At 46.6% G+C, this 14,986-nt stretch overlaps 1 protein-coding gene across 1 annotated transcript in view; it reads left to right on the top strand.

The window, feature by feature from the left end:
• LOC144769618 (putative methyltransferase DDB_G0268948) overlaps positions 1-12,546 on the top strand; it is a 302,277-nt gene extending 289,731 nt beyond the window's left edge. The window contains exons 4-5 of the mRNA XM_078653782.1: positions 12,250-12,356; positions 12,504-12,546. Of these exons, the coding sequence (XP_078509908.1) occupies positions 12,250-12,356; positions 12,504-12,546 (150 nt within the window). The remainder of the gene's footprint in view (positions 1-12,249; positions 12,357-12,503) is intronic.
• Positions 12,547-14,986: the final 2,440 nt, after the last annotated feature.

Here is a 14,986-nt window from a genome sequence, read left to right as displayed (position 1 = left end):
ACGGCCCAAAACACACCATGGACACACCACATTTTTAGTTATCCAGAATCTCTTGCAAACCTAAAAATTTGTCAAATAAACTTCATATTCCTCACATTTCTGTGGTGGAAAAGTATGGAACCTGCATGGATCCACAAAATTCCACCCACGCCAGATTCCCCAAAGTCTTCTGAGAAAAACAGTACCTCACTTGTGTGGGTAGGCCTAGTGTCCGTGACAGGAAACGGCCCAAAACACACCATGGACACACCGCATTTTCACAGTGAAAACTGACCCTTTTTTGCAAAGTGCCTTGCTGTAGATTTTTAACCCTAGCTCTGCCGGCACCTAGGAAGACCTAGCAAACCTATACATTTTTTAAACAAGACACCCATGGGAATCCAGGATGGGGTGACTTGTCTGGCTCTCACCAGTTTATGTTACCCAGAATCCCTTGTAAACTTCAAAATGTGTAAAACAAAACAATTTTCCTCACATTTCTGTGGTGGAAAGTTCTGGAATCTGCGTGGATCCACAAAATTCTACCCAGTCCACATTCTCCAAAGTCTTCAAGGAAAAATGGTACCTCACTTGTGTGGGTGGGTCAAGTACACGCTACAGGCAAGGGCCCGAAACATTTTGCGGCGACATCAAAATTGCCTTTCACAAAACAGCCTTGTTTTGCAAGGGGGGTCACCTGGGTTTTTGGCCTTATGTTTGGCAGCCACCTAGGGAAACCTACCAAACCCACACATTTCTGAAAACTAGATGCCGGGGGAATTCACCAAAATGGATCCACCAAAATGTTCCCACCCAGAATCCCCTGCAAACCTCAAATTTAGCAGCAAGAAAAACACTTTTTCCACAGTTTTTGTTTGGGAAAGTTGTGGCATCACCGGGCTGACACAAATTTTCTACCACCCAGCATACCACCAGGTCTCTCGATAAAAATGGTACCTCACTCGTGTGGGAGGCCCAAGTTCCCACGAGGCGACATCAAAATTGTCTATCACAAAATGACCTGGTTTTGCAAGAGGGGTCACCTAGGTTTTTAGCCCAGTGCTCGGTAGCCAGCTAGGGAAACCTACCAAACCTACACATTTCTGAAAACTAGACACCCAGGGGACTTTAGGGAGTTATGGCTTGCGTGGGTCCCCCAGCTTTTTCTTACCCAGAATCCCCTGCAAACCTCAAATTTAGCTGACAAAATCACTTTTTCCACAGTTTTTTGTTTGGGAAAGTTGTTGCATCACTGGGCTGACACAAAGTTCCTTCCACCCAGCGTTTCCCCAGGTCTCCTGATACAAATGCTGCCTCAGTTGTGTGGAAGCCCACAACAGGCAAGGGCCCAAAACATATTGAGACAACATCAAAATTGCGTATTACAAAATGTTTTGGGCCCTTGCCTGTCGCGGGTACTTGGGCCTCCCACATGTGTGAGGCACCATTTTTATATGGAGACCTGGGGAAATGCTGGGTGGTAGGAAATTTGGCCTACCCACACAAGTGAGGTACCATTTTTCTCAGAAGATGTTGGGGAACGCAGGTTGGGTGGAATTTTGTGGATCTATGCAGATTCCAGAATTTTCCACCACATAAATGTGGGGAAAATGTGTTTTTTTGACAAAGTTTGAGGCTTGCAAGGGATTCTGGGTAAAAGAACTTGGTGAGAGCCAGACAACTCACCCCATCCTGGATTCCCCTTGTGGTCTAGTTTTCAAAAATGTACAGATTTGATAGGTTTCCCTGTGTGACAGCTGCACTTGGACCCAACATCCACAGGTAGGCACATTGCTTAGAAAAAAGTCTGTGCCTAGTGGACTTTTTGATGCCCTGGGGGCGGTGGGGGTTGCCGTTTGAGTTTCTAGCTCAGACGGTTCAAAAGTTATAAAAAATACAGCAACACGTTACCTCACAGTGCAAGGCTCTTCCTAAAGGTTGACTGGTCACCTTACTGTTGCCTATTGCTATATGTGGGTGTTAATGTAGTACTTATGGGGCAAATAAAGGCCAGGAGGTCTTAATGAATGTAACAATTCCAAACTAATGCAGTAATGCTATTACAAAATATGCACCATTATGCAGCATTATTCATCTTTGCTTGCTGTACAATCTAGTCAACCATGCTGCCTAATGAGGCCTTCTCCTGCCGCATAATTCCAGATGCCCTGTTTATAGTGCTATGAGGTGGTAGAAAGCACTGTGAATATGAAAGTCATTATTTTAAAACAGTATTTACATACTCTAAACTAGGCTGCTGCAAAATGATGCAGTGATTGAGATAAAACAAGTGCTCACAAAATATACTTTTTAGTAATAAGTGATCAAACTGTATCTAATGCAGATATTTTTGCAAGATCTCGGCTGATAACACCCTTTAATTACATCTCAAAAAGAATGAATCTTTGCCACCATGAAGCTTTAAGCAGAGCCACTGGAATTATTTCAGCAGAAGAGGACCATATTATGTGGCAGGTTTGACTAAATGTTATGCACATTTCATTTATTGCTCTCAAACATAGCAGCAACATCAAACACATAATTAGAACAAACTTAGAACTCTAGAACACTGAACATGCATATACCATCAGAACAGGCAGCCATCTTTCTATTTTGTTGCTGCAAGAAAAGGTAAATTATACGACACAGTGGGCCACATTTTTGGGTTAGCATTACTTCATTATTTTGTCATTTTAATTCAAGGTAACACTGTCAGGGGAAATATTTCACCTCAATAGTACTAATTTAACACCCAAATACAGCAGTAAGCAACTACAAGATTACCAGTCAATCTTTGCTAAGGGTCTTCCACTGCTCCGTAACACTTTGTCATGCTTTAAGTAACTTTTGTTCCGTTTGAACTAGAATCAAGATTTTATAAAGGGATATTCATTAGTGACGCCGGTACTGCTGCCAAGTGTGTAAGTGACCTCTGCTGGTTATCATTAAGGAAGCAGATGCAGCAGGACAGGGGCCCAAGGATTTGAGGGCCCTACTGTATCACCGTTATGACTGTCTACCTTTAAAAACAGGTATCAGAGCTTATTTTCCTTTCAATTATTAGGACCAAGGTGATGATCCGTCATGGTGGGGAAGAGGTTCAAGAAACAGGGGAGATAGCCTGTTACTCAGGACTGCAGTTATCATTAGTGCAGCAGGTGTAGTTGCATAGGGGTCAAAGAGTGTGAGGGTCATGGAGCAGTTTGTTTGGGATAATATCTGTTTTTGTTTGATGCATCGTTCACAAGCTATAGAAAACGTATTCCTGAAAGCTTCTAACAAGCCCCGCTCCCTGCAAGCAGCCATGTCCCTCCCACTCCTCCAATCCTTGCCATAAAGTTTTTGAGGGGGACCCGACCTCAAAACATTTTGCTTAGGTGGGCTCAGAGTACAAAAGTTTGTTTGGTATAATATCTGTTTTTCTTTGATGCATGGTTCACAAGCTATAGAAAACGTATTCCTGAAATCATCTCACAAGCCCCTCTCCCTGCAAGCAGCCATGTCCCTCCCACTCCTCCAATCCTTGCCATAAAGTTTTTGAGGGGGACCCGACCTCAAAACTATTTGCTTAGGGGGGCTCAGAGTACAAACAATTGCAGACCCCTGCCCTACGGTGAGCTTAACGGAGGAGTCAGAGTAAATGAAGAGAAGAGAAGCAAATGATAGATGGAGCAGGGTTGGAAGGTCGTGGAAAAGCCTTTGAAGTCAGGTGTTTTAAACATCCGACTAGGGGCCTCATTATGAGATTTACTACAAAGAACCACCCCAAAAATATTTCCCAGGTACATTTCAGAAAGGTAAACCTCCCAAATTGTAACAAGAGAAAAACTTCACGAATGTCCCCGGACATTCAGATTTTGGTGCAGTAAGAATTAAAATCTGCCTGATATGCCTTGATAAACTTGGGGTGAACTTCAAATCAGCAATAAATATTGCAGCTCTTTAATTCTGTTTTCTAATTTATTGTATTTAAAAAGAAGCAGTCACTATCCTGCAAGAGCTGGGACACTCATAATTAGAGTCTAAGAGTTTGAAGGAAATTGAAGAACCCCGAATTCGCAGGACCTAAATTAAGCACGAAAAAGAACCCACTATGATAATTTCTACCATGGTCATTATAGACCACTCTAGGAAATTCAGTTTGCTGAACTTACCGCTTTATTTCCCTCAGGATCCCAAGTCAAGCCGTAAATATATTACTGTTATCGATTGAAAAGAGAACATTGCTGTGGGTAACAACTTAGCAGTTATGGGGCGGAGCTTGCCAGCGGCGGAGATGGCCGCGTAGTCCCGAGGCTCCTGACCGCATCCGCACAATCCTAAAATTATCCTGCACCAGAGAGGCGGAATCAAGCCCCCTCATATCTCAGGACGTGGGGGAAAGGACAGTGGGCTGTGAGAATCCAACTCACGACAGCTACCACGCGCAAGAAGCAAGCTCCCGGCAATGGCGCGGTAGCAGCGGTCTGGGCCCCAGAGCCGCGGGCTGTAGTGGACTTGCAGCCCGGGTGACGTCACTCTGCGTGCGGCGGGGAGCTAGCTGCACCCCGGTGCTTGGCGCCTGGAGGCCGCGCAACTCCAGTGGCGGAGGACCCTTCCGGGGGGTAAGCCACAAGTTCTAAGGTGGCGGAGTGAGCGGAGCGGCGAGAGTGCCTCCCCCCCCCATATTCGAGGCGAAGGAACAAATAGGCCTGTGGGTCACGAGGCTGTGACGGAGCGGTTAGCGGCCCTGGATTGCGCGAACGCCAGAAGGGCATTGGCAGCACGGGGGGAAAGAGGGAGACCCCCGACGAAGCGGAGGAGGAGACTGGAGGACCCATAGCGGCACCGGGGGTGACCTTTTAAAGACGGTGAGCCTGAATTGGGCCAACACTGCCCACGAGGAGTACGTTGAAGGGCTGGGGGTCCCAGGTCTCAGCTACATTGCTCCACGTAGCTGGGTCGGCGTATCACCGGACCCCGGACGGTGCCCCACGCGGCAGCGGCAGCCCCAGGAGTGAAAGAGACCACTGGGGGAGAGCACGTGAGAACCACACATATTGCGGGCCCTCCTGTGTTCAGTGTCCTACAGGTCTGTAGTGACTTGGAACATTTGCAGTGCCCCACCCTGGCCTCCTGGGAAGAGTATCCCAGAGAACTGGTGAGAACCTGGCCTGGCAATCAGCTGACATCCTGTGGTGCATTGCTCTGCTCTGCAAGGTTGATGAGTGAGGGGCATGACAGGGCCAAGTCCACGAGACAGCCCGGAGCTGGTGCGTGAACAGTCTAGTGGATAGTCGTGAAGAGGAATGCCTGCTGATTTGATTCTTGAAGGTTGGTAGCAGTCTGTCTCAATAGAAGAGCTGACACTACTTGCTGCACGATGGGCAAAGGTGTCAAGATGCAGAGTAAACTTACATTTGACCAAAGGCGGTCGAGGTCACAGGGCCCCACAGGGACGGATAAGATTGCAGAGCAGAAGGAAGACGAGATGGCGGGGGCGCGGACATTAAGACCATGCTCCTTGCCATGGAGAAAGGCCTCCAAACCAGCATTGCGTCGTTGGGATCTAAACTGGACGCACTCACCTACAGAATGGACAGAATGGCGGAACGCATAGATAAACATGCGGAACGCCTCGATATGTCTGAAAGGAGGCTGACGGAGGTGGAGGAGGCTCAAACGGAGTTCGACTCGGACCATAAATGGCTGGATAGGCTAATGCAGACCCTGCAGGACAAAACGGAGGACTTGGAGGCCTGGTTGCGTCGCTGTAACCTCCGAATAACGGGCCTTCCGGAGACGACCCAGACGGACAATATGGAACTCTTCATTGAGAAGCTACTAACAACCCTCCTCGGGACCGAAACTTTCTCGCCAATGTTTGTAGTAGAGCGAGCACACCGATCATTGGGCCCGCGTCCGCGCCAGGAAGCCCCTCCTCGACCCATTATTGCAAAATTACTAAACTACAGGGACCGAGTCACGGCGCTGAGACAAGCGAGGGAAAGGAAGTCACTGTAGTATGAGGGCTCGGAAATCTCACTTTACCTGGATTTTACCGCCAAAGTGCAGGAAGCTCGTAACTTTGCTCCGTTTGAGAGACCTGGGCCTGGACTACGCTATGTTGTATCCGGCGAAACTGCGTGTTAATAGACAAGGACACTTGCACCTGTTTACCGACCCTAAGGCGTTGAAACAAGCTTTGAAGAACTGGTCAAAAGATCACCACAGGGAGGCGAATCTTCCTACGGAGGCCACGGACGGCGAGAGCCGGCTGGAGGAACAAGAGTAACTGTTTACTTTCTTACGACTACCGGAGATGGTAAGATGACGGGCCTGTGGGAAGACGCTTAGACAGTGGGGGGCCACTATGCAACTTCTGGCTGCAGAGTGGGATTGCTGCAGCCCGTTTGGGACAATGCTGCCTGAATTGCTGGGACGGGACCTGTTTTGTTTGAACTGGGGTATTTCCAGCTGGAGGGCTTATTACCGCGTTGCATGTTGGCCCGAGTAGAAGAAATAGTGCCGTTCTAGGCTGTCCCTAGGAAATGTGGATATAGCAGAACATGCTGTGTAACTATTTTGACAATCAGGTCGTGGTAACGTGTGGAAATTCTAGAACGACCTCTCTGGTGATTACTATGCTTTGATACGGGCGGTGGCGAAGGGGATCCCAGAGTAGTGCGCGCTCGCACGCCTGGTAGACGGCCAGGCAACCGCGGCCCCCGCGTGCACTGCACCCACTTGGTCTCCAGGGAGACTTTCTTGTTCGGGACAGGGGAAGGGGGAGGGAGGGATGGTACTACATTTGGCGAGACCCAGTCAGGGGGTCTGCTGTGGGAGGGGCTGCATTCTGTTCTCACACACAGGCTATGATAGGCTTCCATGTATACTACACAGTAACACACTATAGCATTGACAACTGCGCTGTCTACACCTGAAAGGGGGGATCACATTCGATCGGTCACAGTTCGGGCCCTAACATGGAACATAAGAGGACTGAATGACTTCCGTAAGTTAAGGAAGGTGATAAGCTACCTACAGCTGCAGAAGGTGGATATCGCTCTCTTACAGGAGACGCACTTGCCTCTCACCAGTAAAATGTTACACAGTAAATGCCTAGAGGGGAACGTAGTGGCAGCAGGCTTTATGACCCATGCCAGAGGGGTTCTGACCTGGGTGAATCCCAAGTCGAGATTCACTTTCACCTCTTTGAGAGTGGATGTGGAAGGTAGATTTGTGCTCGCACACTGCATGGGTCAGGGGATGAGTTTATTGTTGTAAATGTATATGGCCCAAATTATGATTCCCCAGAGTTTTATCAATCCCTAGCAGACATTGTTGGTACGTATAACACTGCAAGTATTTTGCGGGGAGGGGATTTCAATTTGGTACTAGACCCAGTGTTGGACAGATCTACGGGACCTCAACGCAGACCATCGGCAGCAGAGCAGATGCTTAACACGCAAATCCTTAGTTTGGGTCTGGAGGATGTATGGAGGAACAGATAACCGACACAAGGGGGATACACACATTATTCCGCCTATCATGCAATCCACACCAGGATAGACTACTGGCTGGCCTCCTCTAGCATAATGGACCGCATTAGAGAGTGCAATATACTGCCGCGCACCTTATCAGATCACTCACCGCTCCTATTAGTCCTTATAGCTCCAACTAAGGCCATCCCCCACATTACATGGCGCCTACCGCCGTACTCGCTCCTTGACCCCTTATTTAAGAGTGAAATTGCGGAGGCCATAGATGTCTTCTTTGAAACCAATATAGGATCGGTCGACAGTTTCCAGACACTCTGGCAGACCTTCAAGGTATGTATACGTGGGATCGCCATGTCCAAACACTCTAGTGTCCTCAAATCTATTCGGCAGAGATTATCCGACCTGGAGAGTCGCTTGGTGAAATTGGAAGAGAGACAACTAAGGTGCCCAGACCCAGTAGTTGTAGAGGAAATAAAGTCCCTCGTTGCGGAATATCATGAGGAGGCGGATAGGGAGGTCAAGCACATGGGCAAATATGCCACTGCGCGCACTTATGGGGAGGGGGAGAGACCTATCTCGGTATTAGCTAATATACTGAAGGCCAGGAGAGGAAAGCAGCAGGTGACTGTGTTAAAAACCGACAGTGACCAGATTGTTACAGACGAACGAAGTATAGCAAATACATTCCGTAGCTTCTATTTTGACCTCTATTCTTCGCAGGGTGGCGACCTAACTGATTAGATCCAGGTTTGTTTTGGAGCACATTGAGTTGCCCGTGCTCTCTAATGCCCATAGAGAATTCTTGATACTCCCCATAGACAAGGATGAAATAACAGAGGCATTGGCATCCATGAGAACTGGCAGTGCTCCGGGAATGGGTGGGCTGATGGTAGAATTCTATGAAGCCTTTAGGGAACAACTGATCCCCCATTTGTCTACACTATTTGATGACATATGTGTGGAGGGCAGTATGCCACAGTCCATGAGAGAAGCTTTATTGGTCACAATACTGAAATCTGGGAAGGCGCATGATGAATGCAGTTCTAACAGGCCTCTTTCATTGATAAATGTGGATACTAAGATATACGCTAAAGTACTAGCGACACGATTGGCACTACTGGTGCCTACTCTGGTAGCGCCGGAACAGGCGGGATTTATTCCTAGCAGGAACCTTACTTATAATATTCGCACAGTGTTGGGTGCGATGCAGCATGTCAAACAGGACACGAAGGCCATCGCTGTCTTCCTCGACATGGAGAAGGCCTTTGATTCGGTTGAGTGGCCCTTCCTGAGACAGGTGCTGCGGAGGATGGGACTGGATGAGCCGTTCCTCCAAATGAGAGACCTAGCTCGGAATTAGCTTATATACTGAAGGGCAGGAGAGGAAAGCAGCAGGTGACTGCGTTAAAAACTGACAGTGACCAGATTGTTACAGACGAACGATGTATAGCAAATACATTCCGTCTGACCTCTATTCTTCGCAGGGTGGCGACCTAACTGATGAGATCCAGGACGTTTTGGAGCACATTGAGTTGCCCGTGCTCTCTAATGCCCATAGAGAATTCTTGATGCTCCCCATAGACAAGGATGAAATAACAGAGGCATTGGTGTCCATGAGAACTGGCAGTGCTCCGGGAATGGATGGGCTGATGGTAGAATTCTATAAAGCCTTTAGGGAACAACTGATCCCCCATTTGTCTACACTATTTGATGACATATGTGTGGAGGGCAGTATGCCACAGTCCATGCGAGAAGCTTTATTGGTCACAATACTGAAACCTGGGAAGGCGCATGATGAATGCAGTTCTTACAGGCCTCTTTCATTGATAAATGTGGATACTAAGATATACGCTAAAGTACTAGCGACACAATTGGCACTACTGGCGCCTACTCTGGTAGCGCCGGAACAGGCGGGATTTATTCCTAGCAGGAGCCTTACTTATAATATTCGCACAGTGTTGGGTGCGATGCAGCATGTCAAACAGGACACGAAGGCCATCGCTGTCTTCCTCGACATGGAGAAGGCCTTTGATTCAGTTCAGTGGCCCTTCCTGAGACAGGTGCTGCGGAGGATGGGACTGGGTGAGCCGTTCCTCCAAATGTTAGGAGCGCTCTACAATAAGCCCTTTGCAAGGGTGCGACTTGGCAACCTTGTTACGGAACCATTCATGATAGGCAGATGGACGCGACAGGGCTGCCCGCTCTCCCCGCTGTAGTACGCCTTAGCGGCGGAGCCACTGGCCTGTGCGCTGAGGGAATATCATGGCGGGGAGGGTATCGGCTTCCCCACTTACAACATAGTTGTCTCCATGTATGCAGACGATACGCTACTATATGTCCATGACCCTGAGAATAACCTATCACCAATGCTCAGAGAGGTGGTTCGGTTTGGCGCCTTTTCGGGCTTGAGAGTGAAGTGGACTAAGTCGCTGGCTTTTCCCCTGACGCCGGTTACTCGAAAGTTTGATATGGATTACCCCCTGCAGTGGACTGAGGACCCTGTCAGATACCTAGGTATACGCCTGCATACAGACCCAGATCTCCTCCTTAGAGAAAACCATGGAGTGGCGATCAGCAAACTAGAAGATGATGTAGCTATCTGGAATAAGATCCCTCTCTCGCTTATGGGGCGAATCTCTATAATGAAAATGGTCGTCTTGCCTAGGCTGCTCTTCTTGTTCAGCGCAATCCCAATGGTGCTGTCGAGGGCATTCTTTCAGCGACCAACGCAACTGCTGATCCACCTCGCATGGGCGGGTAAACAGCCCAGAGTAAAATGGACTACACTGACATTACCATATAGTCTGGGAGGCCTTGGAGCCCCTGATATGGAGCTTTACTATCGAGCAGCGCAGGCAGCGCACTTGCACACTTAGGAGCACGGAGAACAGCGTATTCCACACGTGATTATGGAAAAGTAGTTTGAGGAGCCCCTTGCCCTCCCGGTAACGGTGTTTCAGCCCATGGACCGCAGGACAGGTATTCTGGACTCCATCACGGCCACTAATCATGCGTGGCACTCCCTGCTGTCGAGGCAGGGGAGCGTGTTGCTTTACTTGCCACAAATGCCCGTGGACTGGACAGTGTGGCTGCCCCTGGTGAGAGAACGGGGAGCAGTGCGCGCTTTGCACCAACTTGGCATACAACTGGCTTGAGACTTCTTTAAAGACGGCACGGTTAAAACTTGGGAACAGGTGGTGGGAGATAGAGGAGATCTGACACTGCTGCATCGATTCTAATATAATAGACTCCGTAGCGCCTTCCTAGAGCTACTGGGGCCGGACCTGGCGGAACCACCGGAGGTCCCAGAGTTAACGTATGTGATAAAAGCGGGATCCACTTGCAAACTTGTGACCAATTTATACAGGATTGCTCAGTCTCACGGGGAATATCAGCTCATGAAGGCCAGAACGGCCTGGCAGAGAGATCTAGCGATAACCATTGATGACGCAATGTGGCACTACTGTTGCCTCAGCACCAGGAAAATCTCACTAAATGGAAGGCACAGATTGATTCACTTTAAATTTCTACAAAGTGTATATTATACTCCCGAGAGGCTGCACAGATATGGCCTCCGCCAATCTGCGGCATGCGAGAGATGTCAAGAGCCAGTTGCTGACTTTCTCCATTTAGCATGGAACTGTCTAGGCATACAGGTGTACTGGACAGAGATTTTCTCCGAAATTAGCAAGATTTTAGAGGTTGCGTTGTCTCCAGATCCCGCATTGGCCCTTATGGGACATTCACGGGGATTTCCAGTGGCGATCCAACGTTTAGCTGATATAGGGTTGCTGATAGCGCGACGGGTACTGGCGATATGCTGGATGAGGGGTCCTCTGCCTACAGTTACACGCTGGGCACAAGACATGCTTTACTGTTGTACCCAAACTGAACAATATAGCGAGCTGTTACCACCCACGAGTCGCCCTAAAAACTTCTGGGCCTTGTATCAAACATACATAAGTGGTGCCACTCAGGGTGAAAACACACATGAGGAAATAGGGATTGAAGCACCTCTAGGGGCCTTCACTGATGATACGTCAGGATAGACGCTGATCTGTGCTGACTGATTTCTGTCACTGAGCCATCTTGGGTATTCGGAGAGTAACAGGACTGTGTGCTGCTCTGCTTTGGGGGAGACCTATGGCGGGGGAGGGCTTAGGGGTTACGCGCGGCTCCTCTACTGCGTGAAGAGAGCGGTGGTTGCAGGCAATGCAATATTTTTTGCAGTTTGACGAATGAGTGTGTTGCCGATCAATGGCGTAGTGTGTGTAGGGGGGAGCAGGGAGGGCTAACGGTTAAAAGTTAGGTTTGTTCCCATTTGGTTAACAGTTGACATACTGTAGGTCTGCTGACTCTCGAAAAAAGTGGCACAAGGGGTAATGGAGACAGCTAGGAGATAGCATACTGTGCTTGCAATCTTGCTGGAGGACTGCAGCTATCGTATGTACCACGTATATCTATCGGTTGTTTGCCGCCGGACCCCCGGGTTGTCTGCTGATGGGCTGTGTTATCTCTGATGGAATTCGCTAATTTATCAATGTTTGCCGACGGCCCCAGGGTTGTAGGCGACTAGAGCTGTGAGACCACTTGGAACAAATAAAGGTGTTTTTGAAACAAAAAAAAAACAAAAAAAAAAAACAACTTAGCAGTTATATCATACATGTGCTTTGGTTGTGACTTATTGAGATGGTTGCTGTTATTACTGGGTGGATTGAAGAGTTTAGATTAAAAAGTAGTACAGAATGGTTAGATTAATCTTCTCATATGATTGCATTTATCTTTGCAGTTTTTTCAATTTCTCCTATATGAACATGGTGCTGGAAGTATTGTTGGACTGCTGATAGCTGAATACAAAGAGATATTTGATGCTGTGCATTATAAAGATAAAACAAGGTAAGAAAATACATCGTAATGTTGAAGAGATACAAGTGAATCTTTCAGCCATTGCCCAACTCAAAAACAGTTAATTAGTAACAAAATAACTAGAAACATTATGCAGCTGTAGTATGTAAACATTGTGAGTGTATATAACTTTTGCAGTTACTATGAAGTAGAAGAGGAGGAACTTTACCTCTGTGGTTAAAAGAAGTGTGAGGAATAAAGACGCAAAGCAAGCCCTTTATGAATCTGTCTCTTTAATTCCAACACATATATAAGTTCTCAGGTAAAATTTCGAAGCCTGCAGTAGTGTTACTAGTGGATGCAGCCAAGTTGAGGGAACATGATTTGTACTGGTGATGAACCAGTATTTACGGGTTGAAAGTTGTTGGATATGGCCCTTTTTAGTGTGCTTTCCCTCACATTTTTTTATTTTGTCCCTCCTGCTTTTCCACAGATCTATGTGCTAGCCTTAGGTCTTTGAGAGCTTTTGACACTGCCATTCAGTGCCAAAGGGCTGGGCATGTAATATACATAATGGTGATTGGTGTATACATGATTGGTTGGCTGATTGAGGTTAGCTGAAGGTCCCTTGTCTGGGGTAAGGCATATACATAGGGCATGTAACTCAAATGCTCCTTCATAAACCTACAGCACTGGTTGTGCCACCTTCAGAGGTGAGTCTTTAAATGTTCCATACGTTTGCCATAGTTGGGCCTGTGGTGCAGGTTACTGTTACTCGGCTTGACATTTAAAAAGCTATTACTCAAGGTTCTACATATTTCATGCTACATCAGAGTACTCCCTGGGGACAGGGTGCGATGTCGGGATGAATTAGGGCATGTGCACCTGCGTGCCTAATGTACTGGTAGTGAATGGCACTGGATGGAGTGTTCTGTACCAATGGGCCTGCTACTCTCATTGATTGACATGTCAAGTCAAGTCAAATGATCTTTATTCGGATATATAAAAAACATCCATAAAAGTACATGTAAATGCAACAATCATCAGATAAAACAATCGAACAGTCCTTAGGCAACTAAAAAATGACAAAGTTGGTCATGTGCTGTAAGCTTTACATAAAATACAAATATCCAGGCGAAATAATGGTTTTACAATGAATGTACGAAGTAAATAGGCTGGAATGTGCAACAATTAAAACAATGGGCAGCACAAGCAGTACTGTGTGCAAAAGAACAACCACTAGTGCAAATAAGCAATGTGCAAACTGTACGAGCGATTTAGTGCCAAACAGCTCAGACAATATTCAAAGTAAATTCAGATGCGTAATTAAAATGAAAAGTGTAGTCTTTGCAGTTTAAAGTTCTGCATGCTCTCATGACTGATGTATTTATCTACTTGTACATGTATTCTCACATGTGTGCACTGTTTTATGAGTAGAGAGGAACACATACACTTTCGTGTACACAAATTTAGAGAGCATGCAGTCTGAAACACAGGTATTTAACTATTTCTATGTTTCTTTTTAGGTATCATGGCACTAGCAAAAGGTGCAGATACACACATGAATGCTTTCAGGAATATGGTGAGACTTACAAGAGTGATATGGGAGGGATTGGTTAACATTCAGAGTTGTCAGTGAATAGTGAAGCTGCACAACAAAAGTAAGGTTTAAGACATTGCCAGAGAGATTAGTGTTCAGGCTACTTCAATGACTGTTTGGAAACGTACAAAGTACACCATGGAAATCTGCTTGAAGTGGGAAGTGTAGTTTGTTACATATAAAGATCTGCGAGCTCTCTTGACTAAGGTACGTGTCTATTTGTAGATGTATTCTCATTTCTGTTATGCATCTAAAGATGCTAGCCTAAGAAGCGGTAGCGGTAGCGGTAGCTTCTTTTACAGTTGGGGAAATCTTCTCAGTGCACCTTTCTTTCTCTTCCTGTATCTCTTTTTCTCTTCCTGGAGTTGTCTTGCATCTGCACTTTTCTTGCTTCCTTCTACACTTGTGTTACTTCTTTCAGCAGACCTCTTGCCTCTTTCTGTACCACTCTACCCTATTTCTACACCTCTCTTGCCTCTTTCAGCACTCCTCTGTTCTAATTCTGCACCTCTCTTGCTTCTTTCTGCACCTTTCTTGCCTGTTTGTGTAAACTTCCCTCTTTCTTCACTTTCCTTGCCTCTTACTTAGATTTTTGTACATTTTTCTGCACTTCTCTGGCCTCTTTCTGTTCATTTGTTTGTTCTTTCTGCACTTTTCTTCCTTCTTTGTACACTTGTCTTGCTTCTTTCTATACTTTTCTAGCAATATACATTCTGAGCAGTAGTTACATAGAGAATATGCAAGATAAATTTGAACTTTTAGACATGTTGACAGAGGGATTACTGATTAGGCTAATTCTTAAGAGTCTGTGAAAAGGAATACTTGAATAAGGCATATACATTTCGGTGTGTACTTGAAATGGAAGTATAGTCTGTGCACTTTACAGTTCTTCATACTCTCATGACTTATGTATGTGTCTACTTGCACATGTATTTCCACATGTGTGCACTGTTTTATGAGTAGAGAGGAACACATACACATTCTTGTACACACATTTAGAGAGCCTGCAGTCTCTAAAAACAATGTATATGTTTCTTTTTGTGTATCATGGCACTAGCAAAAGGTACAGACACACACATGA

This window comes from Lissotriton helveticus, chromosome 7 (genome assembly GCF_964261635.1).
Source record: "Lissotriton helveticus chromosome 7, aLisHel1.1, whole genome shotgun sequence".
Lineage (NCBI taxonomy): Eukaryota > Metazoa > Chordata > Amphibia > Caudata > Salamandridae > Lissotriton > Lissotriton helveticus.
Note: the sequence above shows the minus strand (reverse complement) of the source record. Positions and strands in the feature narration are given on the sequence as shown.